At 34.3% G+C, this 19,325-nt stretch overlaps 1 protein-coding gene and 1 long non-coding RNA gene across 4 annotated transcripts in view; one reads left to right on the forward strand and one right to left on the reverse strand.

Moving 5' to 3' along the window:
• LOC148760803 (uncharacterized) overlaps positions 1-7,134 on the forward strand; it is a 94,222-nt gene extending 87,088 nt beyond the window's left edge. Inside the window, exons 1-3 of one of the 2 annotated variants that reach the window (XR_016028632.1) lie at positions 5,293-5,412; positions 6,061-6,144; positions 6,981-7,134. This is a non-coding gene — a long non-coding RNA (uncharacterized LOC148760803). Of the gene's footprint in view, positions 1-5,292; positions 5,413-6,060; positions 6,145-6,980 lie in introns of those variants that run through there. The other variant, XR_016028631.1, reaches the window with a different exon arrangement.
• Positions 7,135-12,048: 4,914 nt separating this feature from the next.
• LOC148760805 (uncharacterized) lies at positions 12,049-18,835 on the reverse strand. 2 transcript variants are annotated; one of them, XR_016028520.1, is made up of 3 exons: positions 14,667-15,162; positions 12,989-13,072; positions 12,049-12,153 (listed from the first exon to the last, which is right to left on the reverse strand). XR_016028520.1 is itself a non-coding variant. In XM_088810187.1 (3 exons), exons 1-2 carry the CDS (start codon positions 18,831-18,833, stop codon positions 13,023-13,025), a joined length of 750 nt encoding a protein of 249 aa, XP_088666313.1. In that variant the 5' UTR covers positions 18,834-18,835; the 3' UTR covers positions 12,049-12,153; positions 12,989-13,022. The 2 variants fall into 2 exon arrangements, 1 of the variants encoding a protein (XP_088666313.1); XM_088810187.1 differs by lacking the exon at positions 14,667-15,162 and adding an exon at positions 18,134-18,835.
• Positions 18,836-19,325: the final 490 nt, after the last annotated feature.

Raw genomic sequence — 19,325 nt, forward strand, 5'->3', positions numbered from 1 at the left:
ACAATATTTATAGAGTTATACGTGAATAATTTTTATAGCGTAAAAGCTAAATAAATTTATACATACTGAAATACAGTAAGCCAAAATATTTAATTTAATTTACAATAACAAGAGGGCCCCCGAATAAACAAAAGTAAAGAGGACTGTGAACCTACGGTTTGGAAAATGCAGATCCAATGATAGTCTTCGATGAGATCAGCTATCTACAGTCTATACTAAATCTGAAATGGGTGGAAAGAAGGGTGGTGAGATTATAAAATCCCAATGAGTAAACAGACATTATCATAAATATCTAAAGGCGAGTAAAATGGAGGCAAGTTTAAACAACAAATTTCAACCCGTTTCATAATGTTTCCAATTTATTTCTTAAACCATAAAATATTTGTAATTTACCAAAACAGTTGTTAAGGCTTATGTCTTTTATTAAAACAAGGCTCAAGCCAAAACTAATCCTCGAGGATACCTTGGCCGAGGCATCTAACCGAGTCTGCCAAGGGTGTTAAAATATTCACACGTGAAACACATTTTTATTTTTAAAACCAGCCGTTCCTTGGCATTGGCCGAGTTACACATTCACGTGGGGGTTCGACGTGAAGTGAGCTCAATACTACCCCGGGAGTTATCCTCCTCGCCTCTACAACCGGAGTAACTATATAACTGGGTTTACCGTGCCCCTCTAATAGGCAGTCCATGGAAACCCGTCACTACAGTGACTAACCCATCAATTTTAATAAAATTTCGACAGTATAACGTCGCTTTTATTTATTTATCCAGCCTGCATAGTAAAAACAACTTACATAAATTTCCCAATGCATTCACAAAATATAGCCACATATACTCATTTCTCATAAGCCATTCCTAGGAAAATATATATTTTTCAAGTCAATTTACAGCCTTCAATTACTCAATTTCATAATCAATACAATATATTTTTATTTGTCACATTTATTCCTAAAACATCAAAAATCCCATTTTAATCTCGTTCTCATTTCATAAAATACATAAAGGGCATTTAAAAATAAACTCTAGATAATTTACAATAATAATAAGTTTACTCACCGTTTGTACAAACTAAAAGCTTTCTAAGCGCCTCGATCACTACTTCGTCGGGTACGACTTCTTTGCCTTTTTCGGAAGGCTCTCCTCCTAGACACATTACAAAAATTTACACAATTCATCACATTGATGCTAAATCACTATATAATTAACTTAAATCCTATACTAATGCATGGTATGAAATGCAATAGCCTAAAACGGCTTAAACGCGGTATTAACCTATTTTTGGCACTTTGCTCGATAAATTGCTAACGCGCTCCATTTTAGCTCTAAATCATCCCATTCTCTCTCCAACATTTCTAACCATTAAATATCAGCCAATAACCTTCTAAAAACAACAAAATCAGCTCACTCCCTTCCTTGGAAAATTCGGCCAAAAATGGGACATTAAGTCGGTTAATTTTCTACTTTGTTTTTCTATCACGTTTAATCGTTTTTCATCATTTTCTCTTCATTTTCCTTAGAATAAAATCAATTCATCATCATTGTACAGCATTGAGCATCCAGCCAAGAGTGGGTATTGTGAAAATTTAATGATTTCTTGCCCAATTTAATTTCTAAACACATTTAACTAACTAAAACTATCAATTTAACTAAAAATCAAAACCTAAAAATTTCAATTTCTCTCCCCTAGAATTTCGTCCAGCCCTTGATATCACTTTTTGATCTCTCTCCTCAAGCATGCTAAATGGAAATAAAGCCATAGGAAAGGTAGAAATCAAGCTAAAATCGAAAAATCTTACCGTTAGACGCGTAAATGGTCGAAAATCGTAAATTTCCCTTTGAATTTTCTTGTTTCTCTTTGGTTTTTCTTTTTTTTCTTCCTTTTCTCTCTATTTCCACTCTTGTTCTTCCTTATGGCCGGCCAGCACTTAAAATGGGGTTTAAATTGGCTGACTTTTCATTAAAATAATATTATTTTATTTTAAAAATGCCACTTGTCACTTTCCCATTGGCCCATTTTTAAAATTTCATCCATTTGTTTCCAAATTTTCACCATACACTTGTCTCACATATCCATCGCTTAGATAAAATTCTCAGACTTATCCAAAGTCTCGGTGGAGTAATTTTTTAAATTTACACTTTTACCCCGTAAAAGTGAAAAATTACATTTTTGCCCAAAAAACTGAAAAATTGCCCATAGACATATTTTTCATCCCTTATACTCATACCATTCTCCATTTTGTTAAATTTGATCTAAATTCTCTCAAAATTTCAAATTTTGTCCGTGGGTGGCAAAATTACGATTTTGCCCCTACACTCCAGAAATCACCAGAATTAAACTTTTTCACTTCCTATCATTAAATTATACTCCAAATAGTTAATCTTGATCAAAAATTTCACTCCATGATCAAATTATTATCTTAGGTGGCAAAATGACGATTTTGCCATTGAATATCAAAATTTCCAATTTTACCCCAAATTAACCCTCGAACTCTGAACAATCATTTTTTAGTCATTTCTTGACTATAAAATATTAAATTTCATCCTACAATTCCTATTTGAACTAGTTCGAGGTTAAATCAACTCAAGTGTACCATTAGGTACAATACCGAGTTTCGTCTATTCTTAGGTGCTTTTCCTAGCATAATAACATACTACTCAGTGCATGTATGTCATGACATGTGTTTATAGGGTCAGGTTTTACAATCACAATGTGTAATGATGAGTCCTCAAAGGAGGTTATGAATATATGTTGGATACGAATCTCCATTTATAATTAAATATCTTGAACCATTGACAAAAGATTTATTCACGATAAGTTTTGCCAATTGTCATTTTGATGAAACCATTTTTCTAACATTAAAGGAAAAAATAAGCATTTGAACAAAAAAAGAAATTTCTTGGAATGCATTAACATTATCTAATTTTGATCCTCGCATAAATTAATGTGAACTTGAAGTTCAAAAGATAATTCATTCACAAAATATAGCAAATCAGTAGCCATACGTATTTACTAACCTTAAGACAAAGTGAATAACTAAATCTCATACATCAGTTGCAAATGCTCTTACTAGAATTAATGTGCTTGTAGGACAAAACACGTCAAAAACGTGGGAAACCAATCGATTCCAAAGATAAAATCTTCGAAAAAGAAAATGAACAAATATACAAAATGATAAAAAAAAACAGAAACTCTAAAAAAGACCTTTAAGATAATTGATAAAATTTCAAAAGAAATTCAAATACCTGAAATCATTGAAAATAAAGAAATCTCGATAAATTATATCATAATGGGGAAAAGATGGAATCGAAATGAAATAAATGTTGACGATATTTTTGCATATAATGTAATGCTTAATATTGTGAAAAAAACTAGGATTTTGAACCTACATTTATTGAAGAATATAGAGATAAAAATGATTGACCAATATGGAAAGAAGCAATTAAGGTGGGATTCAATTCACTTGTAAAACGTGAAGTTTTTAGACCTGTAGTCCATACAACAAATGGTGTAAAATCAGTGGGATCTAAATGGGTATTTGTGCAAAAATGAAATGAGAAAATGAGATTGTGAGATATAAAGCACAACTTGTCGCACAAAGTTTTATCCAAAAATCTAGTATTGATTATAAAGAGAAATATTCTCTTGTGGTGGATGCAATTACATTTCTATATTTAATTATTCTAGCAATACATGAGAATATTAAAATGCATCTAATAAATGTAGCTACAGCCTATTTTATGGCTCACTTAATATTGATATCTATATGAAAATCCTTGAATAATTTAAGTTGCCTGAAGCACGTACACAATTCTTGAGAAATTTATTCGATCAAATTAAACAAATATGTATACAGATTAAAACAATCTGGATGTATGTGGTATAATTATCTTAGTGAATATTTGTGAAATAAAGGTTATAAAAATGATCCTATATGCTTATGTGTTTTTATAAAAATATTTTGATCTGAATTTGTCATAATTACTGTTTATTTTGATGACATAAACATTATTGGAATTCTTAAAAGAGTTATCAAAAGCCATGAATTACACAAAGAAAGAATTTGAGATGAAAGACTTTTGAAAAACAAAATTTTGTTTAGGTCTTCAGATTGAGCACTTAACAAATAGAATATTTGTCCATCAATCAAATTATATAACAAAAGTGCTAAAACAATTTCATATGGATAAAGCACATCCATTGAGTTCGCTAATGATTGTAATGTCACTAGATGTGAAAAAAGACCATTGTCGATCTCATGAGGATGATGAAGAACTTCTTGGTCCTGAAATAGCACATCTTAGTACAATTAGAGCACTAATAAATATTGTTAGCAATATATGACCTGATATATCATTTGCTGTAAATTTATTAGTAAGATATAGTTCTTTTCCAACTCAAAGATATAGGAATGGAATTAACATATACTTCAATATTTTCGAGGAACAATTGACATGGGCTTATATTATTCGAATGCATTGGTTATGCATATGCAGAATATTTATCTGATCCACACAAAGCTTGATACCAGATAGATTACTTATTTACATATGGAGACACGACTATTTCATAGCTTTTTGTAAAACTAACTATAATTGCTACTTCTTTTAACCATGCAAAAATTTTAGCAATTTATAAGGCAAGTTGTGTAAAGCCCGACCTTATAAAATACTATTCATGACATACATGTGATGATAGCATGATTGCATGCTAGGAGAGTCCCGAAAAATTTTCAAAAGTCGGTATTGTACCTAGAGGTACAACAAAGTTTATTTAATCCTCGAACTAGATCAAATAGGAATTTTAAGGTGAGATTAAGAGTTTCACAGTTCATGGATGACTTAAAATGGTAATTTGGAGTTTGAGGATCAATTTGGAGTCAAATCGGAATTTTCACTAACTAGGGGTAAAATGGTCATTTGCCACCTGGGGACAAAATGGGAATTTTAGAAAAGATTTTTTTGACCCCATTTGACTTATTAGAGTATAATTTGACTTATTGAAGTATGATTTGAGGTTTAGAAGTGAAAAATTTTAATTTCGGTATAATTTGGAGTATAGGGGTAAAATGATAATTTTGCCACCTCAGGGGCAAAATTGTAATTTTCCACCACCAGGATATTTTTTCCAGCACATGGTCTTCCTTTGTCTTCATCTTTGACCCTTGACTAAACATGTGGTGGAGATAAAATGTTTAAATTTTTAAAATTTTAAAAACGGGCCAATGACATGATGCCATGTGTCATGCCTTTATTAATTTATTATTTTCCTTTTTAAAAGGCACAAAATCAGCCCATCTTCCACCCCATGGCCGGCCAAACCAGCAAGAAGAGAGAGAAAACAAAAACAAAACCCTAGAGAGAGAAAATCAAAGAAAAAGTGTGAATTTTCAAGGAAATTAAGTGAAAAAGGTGAGTTTTTTCTATTAAGCTTGAGTTTTCTTATTCCCAAGCATTTCTCTTTATTTTCCATGATTAAATTACATGTTTTCATGATGAATTCAATTCTGAAAAAATGGGTTAGGAGAGAGAAAGTTGTTGGATTTATTTGATTTTAATTTATGTTAGTGTTTTTAGTTAGTTTAGCATATTTAGAAACAAAACAACAAGAAAAGAATTTATTTTCTCCCCCAACCATTAATGGCTGAATTTACCATGTAGTGAGTGAGGATGAGTTTGATTTTATTCTAGGAGAATTGGTTAAGGAATGATGAATTATGAGCCTAGAAAAATAATGAGAATTTTCGGAGCAAAAATACGAATTTTTATCCACTAGGGGTATTTTCGTAATTTGCTGTTGGGACTGATAATTTGCACCACACTGAGGGACATTAAGTTAATTTGGGTGCAATTGAGGTATAGAAACTGAAAAGAATTAAATTGGAGTTTAAACGGACCCGTTAGGAATTTAATCGGGTGATAAGACGAATTAGGCCAATACCGGGTTTAGATAGTTACCAGTGCATTTTTGCATTCCATATCATGCATTGGTAGTCTAAATTAGTTTAATTTTGATTTAGTACCAACTTGGTGAAACTCTTGATTTTGTACTGTGTCAAGGTGGTGAGTCCTCCGATAAAGGCAAGGAAATTGCATCCGAGGACCAGTAGACAGAGTGCTTCGAAAGTCTGCATTCTAGACATTGTGAGTAAACTTACTGTCATTTTAATTATATAGGGTGGTTTTTAGATCCTTTCATGAATTCTATGGAAAAAAGGAATTTAAAAAGATAAATTTTCATGTTTTATGAATAAATGAGTTTCAATGAAATTAAATTATAAATTGTTTTGAAATTAATAGTGATTTTGAAAAATAGAGTACACGGAGACTGTTAATTGTGGCAATTTGATTGTTTAAATTAACTGGCTTATGATAAATCGAGCATGATTGGCTAGTTGGCAATTGTATTGAAATACGAATTATTTGGTTACCTTGAAAAACTACGAATTACAAAATTGCCATATCATGTTATTGAGTTTTATTATATGGTGGATTATATATTAATTAATCACTGCAGTAGGGGGTTTCTGTGGACCAGCCTTTTAGAGGGGCACGGTAAACCCCATTATATTCTTACCTCGAACGGAAAGGCGCGTAGGGTATCTCCTGGGGTAAAGTTTAGGGTTCACTTCACGCTAAACCACCACGTGAGGGGGAACTCAGCCAACGCCAAGGAACGGCTATGTTTTCAAAACAAAAACATGATTTATGTGAAATGTGAATTTTAATAGCCTTGGCGGTCTCGGTAAGATGCCTCGGCTAAGGTGTCCCCGAGAATGGATTTATGGCACAAGCCTAGATTTTTATGAGATTCATAAGCCTTTTTACGTATTTTGAACGAGATGTGTTCTAATTATATAACCCAGTTTATGATGATTTACTTTATTGTCTCCATGTACTCAACTCTAGATGTTTATGATGATGTCTGTTTACTCATTAAGATTTTATAATCTCACCACCCTCCTTTCCACCCATTTCAGGTTCAGTATAGACTGTAGATAGCTGATCTCATCGAGGACTACAGTGGGATCTGCATTTTCCAAACCATAGGTTCACAGTCCTCTTTACTTTTGTTTATTCGGGGGCACTCTTGTTATTGTAAATTAAATTAAATATTTTGGCTTACTGTATTTAAGTATGTATAAATTTATTTAACTTTTACGTTATAAAAATTATTCACGTATAACTCTATAAATATTGTTTTATAAGAAAATAGAATATTTTACTTAATATTTCTTTTATTTTCTTATTATATTCAAATAACCATAATTTCGTTTTAAATGAAGATTTTAGACTTTTAAATTCATTTTGAATATGAATTGTGTGTTTTGTACTTGTATATTACGTTTTAGCCAGTTTTAAAATTTTTGAGAAAAATGACCAAAATACCCTTGTGAGACGAAAAATTAATATTTTATTTGTTTAAAGTTGGAAACAGCTTAAAATATTTTAGAACACGATATTTGACAATGGTTGCTCACAAGGGAACAGAGAAACTGATAGTAAAGCCTTGCGGGGTTTCGGGTTGACATTCCGGGCAATAAGTGTCTACCGGGACACCGCGGCTGTTGTCACGGGCTCGAGGGGAGTACCGGGTCGTGACAAGTTGTGAATGTGTTTAGTTAAGATTTGTAACTCAACATATTCAAGAAACATGTGGCTTGTCAACCAAGAAGGAAATTCCAATAATATTATACGTAGATAATATTGCTTGCATAGCCTAGTTAAAAGAATGATATATTAAAGACGATGGGACAAAACATATTTCGTCAAAGTTTTTTTTCACTCATGATCTCCTAGAAAAATGTGATATTAATGTTCAACAAATTTTTTCAAGTGACAATCTAGCATATTTACTTACCAAAACCTTTCTTACTACAATGTTTGAAAAGTTGTGCAAAAAATTGGAATGCATCTTTTAAAAGATCTGAAATAATGTAGTCATCCGAAGGAGTAAAATACGCACTATACTATTTTCCTTCATCAAGATTTCTCCCATTGAGTTTTTCTTGACAAGGTTTTTAATGAGGAACTATTTCAAAAGTGTATTCTTGAAAAGAATTATATACTCTTTTTCCTTTATTTGGATTTTTTTCCATGAAGTTTTTTCCTAATAAGGTTTTAATGTGGTGTATTCTTAATACAATGGACATTCAAAGGGGAGTTTAATGAATATATATGTGAATATCCATTATGTTATGACTTAACCTAAGAAGTTTAGACCAAGTCAAATAGCCCAACAAGCCAGATACAAGAAGTGTAATTCAATTGAAACTCTTAGATTTGATTTTATATATATATATATATATATATATATATATATATATAGATTTAGATCTAAGTTAAATTGGATTAAGATTAGGATTTAAGGGGTTATTAACCTATAAATAGACCCTCACTTCATTTGTAAATACATACTTGAATAAGATTTTCTTACTTCCTCTAAATACTTTCCCTCATAGTTGTTCTTTTAAGTTATATTTCATAATAATTTTTAGTTTATTATGTTAGAAATTCTTATTAGCTAATTTGAGAGGATTCAAATTTTTTGAAAACCTTTATAAAAAAGTAATACTTAGTTTTTTCATTTAAATTATTATGATATAACCTTTGACTTTTATTCTTATACATTTATGTCAAGGATATAAAAAGTCAAATTTCAAATATATTTATTGTTATCCTTATTTTCATACACTTACATTAAAATTTTAAAAATATTAATTGCTTAACATTAACATTATTAATTTACCACTTAATAGTTCTTGCTTGCTAATTTGAGGGAATATGAATCAGATTACAATGTGTTAAAAAAATATATATGTGTGTGTATATATATATTAGATTTTTTACTATTATCATTATACATTTACTTGAATATTTTAAAAAGAATAATTTCGACTTTACATTCTTGGAGACATTTTGAAAATTTTGAAGTTAAGGTTTTTTTTTTAATTTTTTATAATTAAAAAAATAAAAAATAAAAAAATCAATAATACAAAAAATACAAAGTACAAAAAAATTAAAAGTACAGGAAAATGAAAAAAGTACAAAAAAATAAAAAAAAATACAAAAAAAGATTATTCGTGTTGACAATGTTGATAAATTTACGTTTCAAACCTTTAATGAATATTGCATATTAGTTGGAATAATTGTTGAACAACTTGTTGCTCATATTGATTCACAAAAATGATCTAACAGAACCATTTATTAAACACTTCCAACTGATTGCAAAGCCATTGCTTATGAAATCTAAACTCTCAATTTCTGTGTCACGACTCGGAACCTCCCTCGAGCCCATGACAACCGCCGCGACGTCCTGATTGACACTCATTATCCTGAATGCCAATCGGAACCTCGCAAGGCTAACGAATCAGTTTCTTGCCTTTCCTGTGAGCAATCGTTGTTAAATATCAAGTTTTAAGAAAATATAAACTATTTTAGATCGAAAACAATCAAAATAAAATTTTCGCCACATAGGGGTATTTTGGTCATTTTTACTAGAAAATTTCGAAACCTGATAAAGATACAACGTATGGTAGAAAAATATCCACTGCCAATTAAAAATAAATTTTTATAATCTAAATCATTCATTTAGAGTGAAAAGTTGGCTAACTAGACTAAATAAAAATATTTGATAATGTATTTCATTTTCTTATAAAACAATTTTTATAGAACTATACATAAATAAATTTTGTAGCGTAAGAACAAAATAAATTCATACATACTATAATTTACAAAGTTATAATGTACAATAATAATTACAATGACAAATGGCCCCTAAATACACCAAGTGTTGGTAATAGTAACCTACTATTTGTGGGATAGAGGGGTCAATTGGAATCCTCGACAAAATAAGGTATCTACAAGCTACCACAGGCCTGAAATGTTTGAAAAGGAGGTGGGTGAGATTTTTGCAATCCCAATGAGTAAACAGACATTATCATAAATATTTAAAGGCGAGTAAAATGGAGGCAAGTTTAAACAACAAATCACAAACCATTTCATAAGGTTTTCAATTTCTTTCTTAAACTATAAAACATTTGTAATTTACCAAAACAGTTGTCAAGGCTTATAACCTTCATTAAAAACATGGCTCAAGCCAAAATCTAGTCCTCGGGGATACCTTGGCTGAGGCATATAATCGAGTCCGCCAAGGTTGTTAAGATATTTACATGTTAAACACATTCTAGTTTTTAAAACAAGCTGTTCCTTGGCGTTGGCCGAGTTACACATTCATGTGGGGGTTCGACGTGAAGTGAACTCTAACACTACCTCGAGAGTTACCCTCATTGCCTCTACTACCGGAGTAACTATATAACCGGGTTTATCGTGCCCCTCTAATAGGCAATCCACGGAAACCTGTCACTGCAGTGACTAAACCCACCAATTTTAATAAAATTTCGACAGTATAACGTGGCTTTTATTTATTTATCCAGCCTGCATAGTAAAAGTCAGCTTACATTCTATTCCCAATGCAATTATAAAATATAGCCACATATACTCATATATCATAAACCATTCATAAGAAAATATATTTTTCAAGACAATTGGTAGCCTCCAATTACTCAATTTCATAATCAACACAATATATTTTTATTTGTCACATTTATTTCTAAAACATCAAAAATCCCATTTTAATCTCATTTTCGTTTCATAAAATACATTAAGAGCATTTAAAAATAAACTCTAGATAATTTACAATAATCATAGGTTTACTCACCGTTTGTACAGATGAAATGCTTCCTAGGTGCCCCGATCATTGTTGGTCGGGTACAACTTCCTTGCCTTTACCAGAAGGCTCTCCTCCTAGACACATTGCAAAATTTACCCAATTCACCACATTGATGCTAAATCACTATATAATTGACTTAAATCCTATACTAATGCATGGTATGAAATGCAATAGCCCAAAACGGCTTAAACGCGGTATTAACCTATTTTTGGCACTTTACCCGATAAATTGCTAACGCTCTCCATTTTAGCTCTAAATCGTCCCATTCTCTCTCCAACATTTCTAACCATTAAATATCAGCCAATAACCTTCTAAAATCACCAAAATCAGTTCACTTTCTTCCTTGGAAAATTCGACCAAAAATGGGACATTAACTCGGTAAATTTTCTACTTTGTTTTTCTATCACATTTAACCATTTTTCATCATTTTCTCTTCATTTCTCTTAGAATAAAAATCAGACCATCATCATTGTACCTCATTGCAGATTCGGCCAAGGGTGGGTATTGTGAAAATTTAATGCTTTCTTGCCCAATTTAATTTCTAAACACATTTAACTAACTAAAACTATCAATTTAACTAAAAATCAAAACCTAAAAATTTCAATTTCTCCCCCCTTGAAATTCGGCCAGCCCTTGATGTCACTTTTAGATCTCTCTCCTCAAGCATGCTAAATGGAAACAAAGGCATAGGAAAGGTAGAAATCAAGCTAAAGTCGAAAAATCTTACCGTTAGACGCGTAAACGGGCGAAAAACGCGAATTCCCCTTTGAATTTTCTTGTTTCTCTTTGGCTTTTTTTGTCACGACCCGGTACTCCCCTCGAGCCCGTGACAACCGCCGCGGTGTCCCGGTAGACACTTATTGCTCGGAATGTCAACCCGAAACCCCGCAAGGCTTTACTATCAGTTTCTCTGTTCCCTTGTGAGCAACCATTGTCAAATATCGTGTTCTAAAATATTTTAAGCTGTTTCCAACTTTAAACAAATAAAATATTAATTTTTCGTCTCACAAGGGTATTTTGGTCATTTTTCTCAAAAATTTTAAAACTGGCTAAAACGTAATATACAAGTACAAAACACACAATTCATATTCAAAATGAGTTTAAAAGTCTAAAATCTTCATTTAAAACGAAATTATGGTTATTTGAATATAATAAGAAAATAAAAAAAATATTAAGTAAAATATTCTATTTTCTTATAAAACAATATTTATAGAGTTATACGTGAATAATTTTTATAACGTAAAAGTTAAATAAATTTATACATACTTAAATACAGTAAGTCAAAATATTTAATTTAATTTACAATAACAAGAGTGCCCCCGAATAAACAAAAATAAAGAGGACTGTGAACCTACGGTTTGGAAAATGCAGATCCCACTGTAGTCCTCGATGAGATCAGCTATCTACAGTCTATACTGAACCTGAAATGGGTGGAAAGGAGGGTGGTGAGATTATAAAATCCCAATGAGTAAACAAACATCATCATAAACATCTAGAGTTGAGTACATGGAGACAATAAAGTAAATCATCATAAACTGGGTTATAGCATTAGAACACATTTTGTTCAAAACACGTAAAGAGGCTTATGAATCTCATAAAAATCTAGGCTTGTGCCATAAATCCATTCTCGGGGACACCTTGGCCGAGGCATCCTACCGAGACCGCCAAGGCTATTAAAATTCACATTTCACATAAATCATGTTTTTGTTTTGAAAACATAGCCGTTCCTTGGCGTTGGCTGAGTTCCCCCTCACGTGGTGGTTTAGCGTGAAGTGAACCCTAAACTTTACCCCAGGAGATACCCTACGCGCCTCTCCGTTCGAGGTAAGAATATAATGGGGTTTACCGTGCCCCTCTAAAAGGCTGGTCCACAGAAACCCCCTACTGCAGTGATTAATTAATATATAATCCACCATATAACAAAACTCAATAACATGATATGGCAATTTTGTAATTCGTAGTTTTTCAAGGTAACCAAACAATTCGCATTTCAATACAATTGCCAACTAGCCAATCATGCTCGATTTATCATAAGCCAGTTAATTTAAACAATCAAATTGCCACAATTAACAGTCTCCGTGTACTCTATTTTTCAAAATCACTATTAATTTCAAAACAATTTATAATTTAATTTCATTGAAACTCATTTATTCATAAAACATGAAAATTTATCTTTTTAAATTCCTTTTTCCATAGAATTCATGAAAGCATCTAAAAACCACCCTAGATAATTAAAATGACAGTAAGTTTACTCACAATGTCTAGAATGCAGACTTTCGAAGCACTCTGTCTACTGGTCCTCGGATGCAATTTCCTTGCCTTTATCGGAGGACTCACCACCTTGACACAATACAAAATCGAGAGTTTCACCAAGTTGGTACTAAATCAAAATTAAACTAATTTAGATTACCAAGGCATGATATGGAATGCAAAAATGCACTGGTAACTATTTAAACCCGGTATTGGCCTAATTCGTCTTATCACCCGATTAAATTCCTAACGGGTCCGTTTAAACTCCAATTTAATTCTTTTCAGTTTCTATACCTCAATTGCACCCAAATTAACTTAATGTCCCTCAGTGTGGTGCAAATTATTAGTCCCAACAACAAATTACGAAAATACCCCTAGTGGGTAAAAATTCATATTTTTGCTCCGAAAATTCCCATTATTTTTCTAGGCTCATAATTCATCATTCCTTAACCAATTCTCCTAGAATAAAATCAAACTCATCCTCACTCACTACATGGTAAATTCAGCCATTAATGGTTGGGGGAGAAAATAAATTCTTTTCTTGTTGTTTTGTTTCTAAATATGCTAAACTAACTAAAAACACTAACATAAATTAAAATCAAATAAATCCAACAACTTTCTCTCTCCTAACCCATTTTTTCAGAATTGAATTCATCATGAAAACATGTAATTTAATCATGGAAAATAAAGAGAAATGCTTGGGAATAAGAAAACTCAAGCTTAATAGAAAAAATCTCACCTTTTTCACTTAATTTCCTTGAAAATTCACACTTTTTCTTTGATTTTCTCTCTCTAGGGTTTTGTTTTCTCCTTTCTCTCTCTTGTTTCTTGCTTGGCCGAATGTTGAAGAAGAAGAATGGGTGGGCTGATTTTTTTTTATGCCTTTTTATTGTTTAATGAAATAATATTATTTTATTCATATTTTAAATATTTTATTAATTCATTTTTTTTTCTAGCCATCCACTTGTCCTATTTTTTTCACCATGCATTCCCTTTGACTTATCCAAGTCTTAAGTGAAATTTTCAGATTTTTCCAAAGTTTTGGTGGAGCAAATTTTTCAAAATTACACTTTTGCCCCCGAACTTTTCAAAAATTACATTTTTACCCCAAAAATTGAAAATTTTCCATAATGCATAATTTTCACTCCTCATACTCATTTCACACTCCAAATAATTAAATTTGATCAAAATCCTTTCAAAAAATTAAATTTTCGATTTCGAATGGTAAAATTACCATTTTACCCTTTTACTCCAAATTATACCGAAATTAAAATTTTTCACTTCTAAACCTCAAATCTTACTCCAATAAGTCAAATGAGGCCAAAAATCTTTTCTAAAAATTTCCATTTTGTCCCAAGGTGGCAAATGACAATTTTGCCCCTAGTTAGTGAAAATTCCAATTTGACTCCAAATTGATCCTCAAACTCCAAATTACCATTTTAAGTCATCCATGAACTGTGAAACTCTTAATCTCACCTTAAAATTCCTATTTGATCTAGTTCGAGGATTAAATAAACTTTGTTGTACCTCTAGGTACAATACCGACTTTTGTAAATTTTTCGGGACTCTCCTAGCATGCAATCATGCTATCATCACATGTATGTCATGAATAGTATTTTATAAGGTCGGGCTTTACAGCACTACCCCCCTTAAAATAAAATTTTGACCTCAAAATTTCACTTACCTGATTCGAATAAAAGATGTGGATATTGGTTTCTCATCTGGCTCTCGACTTCCCACGTCATCTCCTCCATTCGAGCATTCTTCCACAATACTTTCACCATTGGAATGCTCTTGTTCCTTAGCACTCGATCCTTTCGATCTAGAATACGTACAGGCTGCACCTCGAACTTCAAATCCTCATGCAACTCAATGGGAGGTGTCTCTAAAATGTGAGAGGGATCGGGAACATACTTTTTCAACATCGAGACATGGAAGACATTATGAATCCGATCTAACTCTGGGGGTAATTCAAGTCTGTAAGCCACTGGCCCAATCCTTTCAATGATACGAAAAGGTCCAATGTATCTTGGATTGAGCTTTCCCCTCTTCGCGAATCGAATCACACCTTTCATCATCCAATAAATACCACAAATTATCACAATAGTATAATCAAATAAGATTTAATACTTGGAAATTTCAAATTATTACCTTTCCAAGGAGAAACCTTAAGAAAAACTTTATCGTCGATTTCAAACTCCAAATCTTTCCTTCATTTATCCGAATAATTCTTCTGCCTATCTTGAGCTGTCTTTAATCGCTCTCGGATAACTTTGACCTTATCGTTTGTCAAATCAATCAATTCCACATTCACCAATTTCCTCTCACCTACTTCATCCCAACAGAGCGGAGTTCGGCATTTCCTTCCATACAAAGCCTCGTATGGTGCCATCCCAATACTAGACTGAAAACTGTTATTATAAGCAAACTCCACCAATGGCAAGTGTCTGTCCCAACTCCCGATAAAGTCAATGACACAAGCCCGTAACATATCCTCCAAGGTCTGAATAGTTCTCTCAGATTGACCATCTGTCTGTGGATGAAAGGCAGTACTAAATCTCAATTTAGTTCCAAGAGCTTCCTGAAATTTTAGCCAAAATCGAGAAGTAAATCGAGGGTCTCGATCTGACACAATAGAAACTGGGACTCCGTGTAATCTCACAATCTCATCTATATAAAGTCTTGCCAGCCTCTCAATAGAATACGTGCTATGGATAGCCAAGAAATGGGCGGACTTAGTCAATCTATCCACAATCACCCAAATAGCATCCTTCCCACTTTGTGTCCGCGGCAAACCCAATACAAAGTCCATAGTCACATGTTCCCACTTCCATTCAGGAATCGGTAAAGGTTGAAGAGTACCTGACGGTTTTTGATGCTCCGCCTTGATCTGTTGGCATGTGAGACATTTCGCTACAAACTCTGCTATGTCTCGTTTCATACCCGGCCACCAATAACTTTCTTTAATAGTCCGATACATCTTGGTGCTTCCGGGATGTAAAGTGTAGGCGGAAGAATGAGCTTCCTCCAAAATAGCTCGTCTTAACTGATCATCCTTAGGGACACAAATTCGGTCTCTAAGCATCAAAGTACCATCATCGCTGAGTCTAAACTCACTAGCTTTTCCATCTTGCAGCTTTTGAACTTCCTGTTTCAACCAATCATCAGATTTCTGCAATTCTCTGATCTGATTCAACAATGAAGGTCTCACGACGAAACTAGCAAGTAGGGTTCCATCCTCACCATTATTCAACTGGATCCCTAGAGATTTCATCTCAAGTAACATCGGAAAATAAGAACTCCGAAGTGTTGCTAACGACGATGAGGATTTACGACTTAAAGCATCCGCTACAACATTTGCTTTTCCCGGATGATAATCAATCACTAAGTCATAATCCTTAATCAACTCCAACCATCGTCTCTGTCTCAAGTTAAGCTCTTTCTGGGTGAGCAAATACTTCAAACTTTTATGATCAGAAAAAATCCGACAACGCTCACCATATAAATAATGTCTCTAAATCTTCAATGCGAATACTACTGCTGCTAACTCCAAGTCATGAGTAGGGTAATTCGTCTCGTGCTTCTTCAACTGTCGGGAAGCATAAGCTATTACTTTCTCATCTTGCATCAACACACACCCTAATCCCAACTTAGATGCATCGCTATATACCACAAATTCTTTTCCACTAACAGGAAGTGTTAAAACGGAAGCGGAGGTTAACTGGTTCTTTAGCTCCTGAAATCGATTCTCACAAACATCATCCCACTCATACTTAACTCCTTTACGAGTCAAACGAGTTAGAGGAGCTGCTATCAAAGAAAATCCCTGAACAAATCTCCGGTAATAACCGGCTAAGCCAAGGAAACTACGAATCTCAGTTACCGTTCTCGGTTGCTCCCATTGCAAGATTGCCTCAATCTTCTTGGGATCGACATAAATTCCAGCTCCGGACACCACATGTCCCAAGAAAACCACTTCCTTCAACCAGAATTCACATTTAGAGAACTTGGCATAGAGTTGTCTCTCGCGCAAAGTTTGCAACACAATGCGCAAATGGGCAGCATGTTCATCATCATTCTTCGAATAAACCAAGATGTCATCGATGAATACTATCACAAACTTATCCAAGTATGGATGGAACACCCTGTTCATAAGATCCATAAAAACTGCCGGGGCATTAGTCAAACCAAACGGCATCACCAGAAACTCATAATGCCCATAACGCGTCCTGAAGGCAGTCTTAGGTACATCCTGCTCCTTAATCCTCAACTGATAGTACCCAGATCTCAAATCAATCTTAGAGAATACCATAGCACCTCGTAATTGATCAAAAAGATCATCTATCCGGGGTAAAGGGTATTTATTCTTGATGGTCACTCGGTTCAGCTGACGGTAATCAATACACAATCGAAGAGTGCCATCTTTCTTCTTTACAAATAGGACTGGTGCTCCCCAAGGAGAAATGCTAGGGCGAATGAAACCTTTATCCACCAAATCTTGCAACTGGGCTTTCAGTTCCTTCAACTCTGCTGGAGCCATTCTATATGGAGGAATAGAAATAGGTGCAGTACCCGGAAGTAAATCAATAGGGAACTCAAGCTCTCGATTAGGAGGTATTCCCGGTAACTCATCAGGAAATACATCAGGAAACTCACTTACTATTGGGACATCCTCTAACTTAGGTTCCCCCTTTGAAGTATCGATCACGTATGCCAAATAAGTCGGATACCCTTTTTGCGCTAATTTTGAAGCTTTGATGGCCGAGATTACACAAGATGGTAATACTCGACGTTCCCCTACAAACACAATCTCTGCTCCCTCTGAATTCCGAAGAACAACTTCTTTTCGGAAACAATCCACGTTCGCCCGATGTGCAGTTAACCAGTCCATACCTAATATTAAATCAAAATCCAAGATCTCTAGAGGAATTAAGTCACCCCTAAATTCTTCCTCACCTACCCTTACCCCACAGTCTCTATAACAAGTATTTCTAATCAACTGTTCTCCTAGAGGGGTATGCACTACAATTTCTTCCTCTAATGGTGACAGGTTTCTATCAGTAATTGATGCAAATGTCGTGCTCACATAAGATCTATCTGAGCCAGAATCTATCAAAACATAAGCATCTTTATCAAATAAAGACATAGTACCTGTCACTGCTCCAGGTCGGACTCGTGCCTCATCTTCTGTCACAGCAAAAACTCTTGTCGCGGTACGAGTCTGTGGTCTCGAAGGTGGATGTGACGGGGTATTACTCTCCACACCAGACCGTATGGCTACTCCCTGTCTCGGTGGTAACCCAGAAGAATCTCTCCTCTGTATATCTGTGCGAGCTGGTGGAGATGATGCAGCTACAGTGGCTCGTCCTAACTGTGGGCAATTACTCCTAATGTGACCCGTCTGTTCACATTGGAAACATCTTGTTGGCCCTCTACATAGCCCACTATGATAATTCCCACAATTTCTGCATCTGTCAGAACCTCCGAGACTCTTCCCAGAACCAGTCATAGCAGATCTGCTAAACCTCGAAGGTCTCTGCTGTGATGGTGGAAATGGAGGTCGAGGAGATGTCACGGAAACAGAAGTAGTGCTCCCTGAAGTCGCTGAGTCCTTGCCTCTTTTTACTGGCTGACTATAAGACATACCAGGATTCCTCCTTTTTGCAAACTCAGTCCGAATCCTTCTATTCTCAGTCGCGAGCTTCTCAGCCCGTAAAGCCATCTGTACCACCTCCTTATGTGGCTCCCTACCAATCACTGTCATTCGCTCTCTGATCTCATTACGGAGCCCTTCCTCGAAATAGCTGGCCTGATCCTGCTCAGATTTCACCAGATCCGGCACATATAACATCAACTCGTTAAAATGAGTCTCGTACTTCTCTACAGTTAGATTTCCCTGTTTCAAACTCAGAAATTCTCTCTTCTTTTCTTTTTGATGGAAATAAGTGAAATACTGACCATCGAATTCCCTGAGAAAATCGGACCATGTCTGAGGAGTAGCGGAACGGGATTTCACCGAATTCCACCAAGTACGAGCCCTCTTCTCTAATAATCTCGTAGCCACCATCAGCTTCATGTCATCATCTAATCTCATATCAGAGAGAGTCTCGGACACCTGATTAATCCAGTCCTTTGCCACAGTGGCATCCAACTCACCAGTGAAAGATACACAACCCAATTGCCTAGCCTCCTTCAGCTTCTTGGAAATGGATACATCCTGTATTGGTGGTGGAACTAAATGAGTAGCTGGAGGCAGTACAGGTGGAACTTGACCAGTCTGAGCTTGACCAGCCATTGCTGCAAAGAAAGCTGCCAATGCCTGTGCTGCCTCAGTAGGCATGGC

The sequence above is a fragment of the Theobroma cacao genome, chromosome 9, assembly GCF_053813885.1.
Source record: "Theobroma cacao isolate CCN51 chromosome 9, ASM5381388v1, whole genome shotgun sequence".
Lineage (NCBI taxonomy): Eukaryota > Viridiplantae > Streptophyta > Magnoliopsida > Malvales > Malvaceae > Theobroma > Theobroma cacao.

Bases quoted from the DNA above. Each gene is read 5' to 3' on its own strand.
- LOC148760805 (XM_088810187.1), bottom strand. From the start codon at position 18,833: ATGTTATATGTGCCGGATCTGGTGAAATCTGAGCAGGATCAGGCCAGC. The intron at 13,073-18,133 runs GTACTATGTCTT...TATTGTGTCAAG, and splicing joins CCGACCTGGAGCAGTGACAG to GTGGTGAGTCCTCCGATAAA.